The sequence below is a fragment of the Larimichthys crocea genome, unplaced genomic scaffold (genome assembly GCF_000972845.2).
Source record: "Larimichthys crocea isolate SSNF unplaced genomic scaffold, L_crocea_2.0 scaffold33828, whole genome shotgun sequence".
Classification (NCBI taxonomy): Eukaryota; Metazoa; Chordata; class Actinopteri; family Sciaenidae; genus Larimichthys; species Larimichthys crocea.
This window is the reverse complement of record NW_020854475.1, coordinates 1-6,183: the sequence shown is the minus strand read 5'-3', so window position 1 is coordinate 6,183 and position 6,183 is coordinate 1. Positions and strand designations below refer to the sequence as shown.

General features: G+C 44.3%; 1 protein-coding gene across 1 annotated transcript; it reads right to left on the bottom strand.

Moving 5' to 3' along the window:
- Window positions 1-21: 21 nt before the first annotated feature.
- On the bottom strand, window positions 22-2,706 carry LOC113744977 (ubiquitin-protein ligase E3A-like; the record flags this gene model as incomplete). The annotated part of the gene is made up of 4 exons (XM_027276330.1): window positions 22-790; window positions 1,960-2,103; window positions 2,360-2,433; window positions 2,536-2,706. Coding segments are annotated over 4 exons (510 nt in total), but the record flags the coding sequence as incomplete, so codon positions are not given.
- Window positions 2,707-6,183: the final 3,477 nt, after the last annotated feature.

Below are 6,183 nucleotides of genomic sequence, written 5' to 3'. Positions count from 1 at the left end.
TGTGCCATTTTGGACCAAATGACAGGAACTTTCCAAATGCTTACCTTGATCAAAAATGGACTTGGTAGAAACAATAACTGATGGCTGTGAGTGGAATGGTCAGTGAGAGCTCGTTCTTCAGTGGGGAACATGTTTTGTAGTAAAGTCTACTCTAAGACTAGATTCTGTCTGTCCACCATCTGTTCAGTTCAGACCTACATTAACATGTTTTTGTTCAATAAATGGGATTTATATTGACTTGTTAAATTTACATTGTTTAATATTAACCCTCCCCTTTCCCTAAGTAGGGAAGCGATCACAACAGGCAGGCATGAAAAAGAAACCATTTGAAGCTTAAAATAAATAAGGAAAATGATCCTCTCTGTACATAGAAAAACGACGGGGAGGCTGCAGCTCATTCACATAATGTAAATGTGGGTTGTGTACTTTGATCAGGAGGTCTCTGTGCTTACACTGACTGATGCAGAATGATGCAGGCACAGTAGAAAAACTACTAGAGCGCTCTATTGGAACCATTTCTCCTCTCTCATTATTGACTTGCTTTTCCTTGAATCATACTCTGGTCTGTCTTTTGTCACCTTTTAGATTGTGTCTGATAAAGGAAGGGCAGGGCAGGGTTTGATGGGCTTTCTGAGAAGGAGTCCGTTTGCTGTGTATTTGAGCACGGGCTCAGAGCATGCCAAACCCTTTGGCATAGGTGATGGCTTTCAGCAGTCTCTCCCTCAGCTTTTCCTTGCTGCTGTACTCAGGCAGCAGCAGCACATTAAAGCAAGTGTGAGACGTCGGTAACCTGGCAAGACAAAAACAAAAAGGAAAAAACTTACAGCGGGTCAGTTTTCACACAGTCTACACAGTCAGATGACTTGTTTCCAATCAACAGTGTCAAACTTATAAAACGCTGAACTTAAGATTATAGAAAATAGATGCAGAAAGCAGAAAATGTTCAAATTCTCCCAACGCCGCAGCCAAAAGGGTCAACCTAACTCTTGATTGCAACAGCATGCGGAACGGCTCAGGAAAGGCTCTGCTCCGGAACAACAGCGTACTCTGCCGTCTGCTAACTCACACATAATCCGTTTGTGATGCGCACTGGTGCGGCTCCGCCGGCCACCGAGCATCGATTCACGCATAATCGTGCGATATTGCCGGCAGTAGTCTCTTTGACTCCTGCAATGGCATTCCACGCCGTATCTTTTTTCTGGTGTCTGGTGGATGTGAGGTGTCATAAATGAACAGCCTGAAAACCTCTCACCTGTTGACTTCAGGTCACCCCCGCCCACTATGACGCGTTCTTGTAATGAAACTCGATTTGCGGTAAACTCTGAGTATTTTATTTTGAAAATAAATTGGGGTTTTATTTTGTAGTCGATTTCCTTCCCCACACAATCTGCTCTGTGCTGAATTTATGCTCCGTGCTCCGGCGTCCGTGAAAAATAGAAGCTCTGCATATGTGTTGCGGAGGGCTGCCGGTAGCCAGAGTCGTTGCGGAGCCGTGACGCAGTGGCGACGGAGACTGTGTGAGCTGACACATTGACTAAAATTGAAACGTATTGGCTCCGCTGCCATGGCAGAGCTGTTCCACATGCATGTAATACATGTATTTTAGGGGTAAGGTGGCCACAAAACATGAGAAAAATAGTAAAAAAAAAAAATAAAATAAAAAAAATAGTTTGTTTGCTCTAGGCATAAATCTTACAATCACTTTTCTGGACACTCAAAGACACAAAACATCCAAAACATTGAAGCACCAAAAGAAACATGAAACATACAAACAGCACACTAAAAACACATCAGACTAAGCTAAACATTAAAAGCTATTTCACAAAGGTGATTTGAAGGTGGGTAAGTGGTAAGTGGGTACAGTCACGGATGTGTTTGGGGAAGGGGCAGCTATGGAGAAGGCTCGGTCACCCCATCAACATTACATGAGTGCAGCATTATGTGTGCACGGCAGCTCACCTGTCTGTGTCAGGGCCGTTCTTGGCAATGATCATCTTCAGCTTGCCCAGCCCACCCACAGGTGCTCTGTCAGTGCCAGTGGTGAACTGCAGAAAGAGGCGCTTCTGCTCCTCACCAAACGAGTGCAACGTCTCCCAAAACTCCCTGCGACGGAAACAAACATCTCCAACGGTTAAAATACAGATGCAATGAATGAACAGCAACAAGCAACATTAATGATGATGGATGCTGATGTGTTACAACCACACACCTACAGCAGTGAGGTGTGCTTAACTTCAACATTTCAACTCACAGGAAAACCTCTCTATTATTGTCAACAGTGTGCACGAACTGTACACGCAGACAGACACACACAGACACGCACACAGAGACACACGCAGACAGACACAGACACTCTTACTTGATGATTCGAGAATCTCTGTTGTAACCTCCGTCATATTCAGTTGTTTCTTCAAGTGCTAGGAAGTCCAGGTTCTGCAGTGTGACAAAGACAACATTTAGATGGAGATGAAGAATTTCAGTAAATGTGAACGACTTTTTTTTTGACACACTGAAACGTGTGGTAACAAATCTCACTCTGCTTCCACAGATCAGGAGCTCGATCTCCTCTGGTCTGAACAGGTATTTGAGCGGTGACTCGTTGGTGACCATGTGGAAGCCTCTTCTGAACGCTTTGAACTGCTTCTCCACACTTTTGTTCAGCATATACTCTGCATACTGTGCCACGAACTCCTGCACAAACACATATCAACACAGTGACAATACAGTTACTCTTTAATATCCTGATGGACCTTGAACCTTTGACCACTTCGAGTGGATTCTAGCCTTAAGATGGCTTTAGTTTGATTTCTAACACGTAAACATCTGCTGTGTGACACCAACAGCAAAACATCTCTGTAACCGAGGACTCTCCACAGATCTCAATATAATTATAATTAGGGCCCGAGCACGGAATCCGTGCGAAGCCCTATTGTATTTCAAATGTTTATTTATTTTTTTTTTTTTATTCTTTTATTCTTCAGTTTGCCTAAATGATCGCATTTTCGACAGCCTCTCCCCCGAAAACTCACGAAAAATTTGCCTACCCCCCCCCCAAGGGTCAGGTGAAATTACGTATTTGTGGGGGTCTCCAACATGGACGACGCATATGCCTCCACAGGCGCCACCCTAGGTGCGCGTTTTTGTGGAGTTGTGCCCCTCGCAACGGTTTCGCCCACGTGTACGGACTTGGTGGGGAGTATGTAACATGCCCAGACGCACAAAAAAGTTCTTGGTGCACCGGCTACATGTGAACCGTACGGCGTCCAATTTTTGTCACATTTGGACGTTTCAGGTTTTTTGGCTCCATTTCCAGGGGTCGCATTTGACACGAACTCCTCCTAGGGCGTTCGTCCGATCCTTTTGAAACTTGGGCACAGGGGGTTTCATGAGGACTTGACGATGAAAAGTTATCAAAAACATACTTTTTGATGTACTATTCAGAGGGCGCGGGCCACGAAAATTCTCCATTTTTCCATAAATTTCAAAGTGCTATAACTTTGTGAAATATTCCCAATCTTCACCAAACTTTGAATATATATAGGACGTCTGGCCTTAAACAATTACATTCTCCACAAAAATATATCGGTGATTTTCATAGCGCCTCCTAGTGACGACAAAAAAGACCGCTTTTTACGAGATGGCGTTGCGCCGAGTTCTATTGACTCCTAGCGACCTCAAACTAGGTGTGGGATGTTGTCAAGAAGCTATTAGGACTATGGACAGGCTTGAGAAAATAATTTCAAGCTTTTTAACTCAGTAGGTCGTGGCACCGTGGACGGCAGCGGCAAAGTGGACGTCTGCCAACTCTTGTTTTCACCCGAAAAAACCTAGACTCACATGGACTTTTTGGGCTGATTTTCGGGCAAAAATGTGGCCGGCGTATCTATACTTGTTGTCAGAGCTGTTCCTGAAATTGTTTGGGGTTGTTTAAGAGCCATATTATGCACATTCGGCTGCATAACTAATGAGGGGCGGGCGCAAAAGCGAGCTAATAGCGCCCCCTTGAATTTTTCTTTCGGAACAGCCCCCGCCACAGGTTTATGGTCACAGGAATGATCTGAAACTTCAGCGCGAATGGTCGAACCTGCAAAGGACCTACACAAACTCTCTTGGACAATAAGCCACATGAACAGGAGTCAAGATTTTTTTGATTTAATAAATGAAATCGCCATTGCCGGGGTTTTTTCGGCCTGTGTGACAAGGGGTCGATGTTTGAACGAACTCCTCCTAGGGATTTGTAATCCAATTCACTTCAAACTCTGGTAGGAGTAGTCACATAGACTCCCTGAGTAAAAGTTATCAAAAATGATGAATTTTGGGAAAATGGGGTGGCCGTGGCGTCTAATTTGAAAATCGTCATTTTAGCTGGTGCTGGGCTGGGTTGACAAGGGGTCAGGTTTTTGACGAACTCCGCCTAGGATTGTGTTCCCAATCTCACTCTTTTCGAAACTGTTGTAAGTGTTGTTCGACCATGACTTTTCCGTCCCTGATAACAAGTTTTATCAAAAGATATCAAAAAAGTCAAATAACGATGAATTTTGGGGAAAACGCTGTGGTCGGTCTGGCGCCTTATGAAAATAAGTCATTTGTTGCTGGTCTGAGGCTGTTTGACAAGGGGTCTGGTTTGAACGAACTCCTTCCTAGGAATCTGTATCCATTCAATTCAAAACTTGGTAGGGTACCTGTTCAATACACTTGCCTGAATTAAAAGTTAGTCATTATTAATTTTTAAGGAATCGCTGTGGTGCGTAGGGCAAGCAATAAAAAAATTCAAAGAAGGCTCGGTCAGGAAAGCACCTTCTCAGAGCTGTCCCTGAAACGCTCGTGGCGGTTTATCAAGGTTTATGATTATGCACATTTCGACATGCGCACATTTCGAGCGTGCACGCATAGGCGAGGGCCCGACCATCGCTGTTGCAGCTTTAATTATAATTAGATCAATATAAATATATATTTAAGTCCACATTCAATTTGGAGGTCAGTACAGAAACTGGTAGAGCTGTGCAATATGGCAACAAGAAGAATTTCGGTCAAGAAAAGTATAACGTGTTAGCACAGACTGTGGACGTCAGTCCTTCAGAAATAATGAGTAACAGCTGGAAATAGGCATGAAGCGTCTTGTAAGTGTAACACTATGGATTAGAGTTGTTAGTGTTAGGATTAAGTCTTAAAAATACACAACAACAAGCACAAACATGCCTTATGTCCATATCTAGTGAATCAGGTCTAGGTTCCCAAGGCTGACCAAAACACATCACTAAAAGGTTGACATATCAGTTTTGAAATTCTGTTGTTCAAGTGATTGTATATTCACCCCAAAGGAATGGTAGTACGTATGACTTACTGCAACGTAGGACTGTGGGGCAAAGCCATACGACTCAAGAAAAAGAGTGGATACTTTGTTTCCCTTCCTCCTTCTGCTTTCTGTTGGCTCAGGGGTCACCTCTGTAGGTGTTCTGTTTCATCGCATTCGATGGACTGCGCGGCCCGGAATCTTTTCCCGCTGCCAGGAGTTTCCCCCTTGGTAAATCGGTAACATGATTGGGGTCCGCGAACACTCTACAGTTCTGTTCTGGGGGAACTCTGGAAAAGTGATCCTCACGGTGAGCTTCATTGTCCATCCGGGCGGTTTTCGACATTAGCCTCTTGGGCCCACACGCGATTCAGTGGCACCTGCCAGGTCGCAGAGTGGCGGTCCGACACCGGTGTCAGAGCTCGTTGGTGTTATAACTCATTACCAAACAAGCGTATTTTTGTCCATTCAAAAGACTCAACAACAATCGCGATAGAACACATTGTTATGGAATTGAGCTACAATTAAGTGACACAAGAGGAAAAGAGTGTTCAAGCTAAACTGATTTGGTCGTTGCTGTTTTTGGCTGAGGTAGCGGTGTCTTGAGCGCCTCTTAACTCTGGCCTTTCTTAACCGGGTTGGCAGTCAGCCAGGGGCTCCCTGAACGATTATCGCTTCTTTCTTTTTCCCTTTTCTTGCCCATCCGCGTCCTGTACATGTACCACCTGGGGAAATGGACATTCCAGATGGCAGTTGTTTATAGATGGGCCAAGGGGACCGATGACGATGCCAACTGATCAGAAAGTGTACTGTTCCCCCACCCTCGCATTTTTACCTCATAAAACTATTAACTTTAATGAATACCGTTTGAACCAAAACAGTTATGTTGG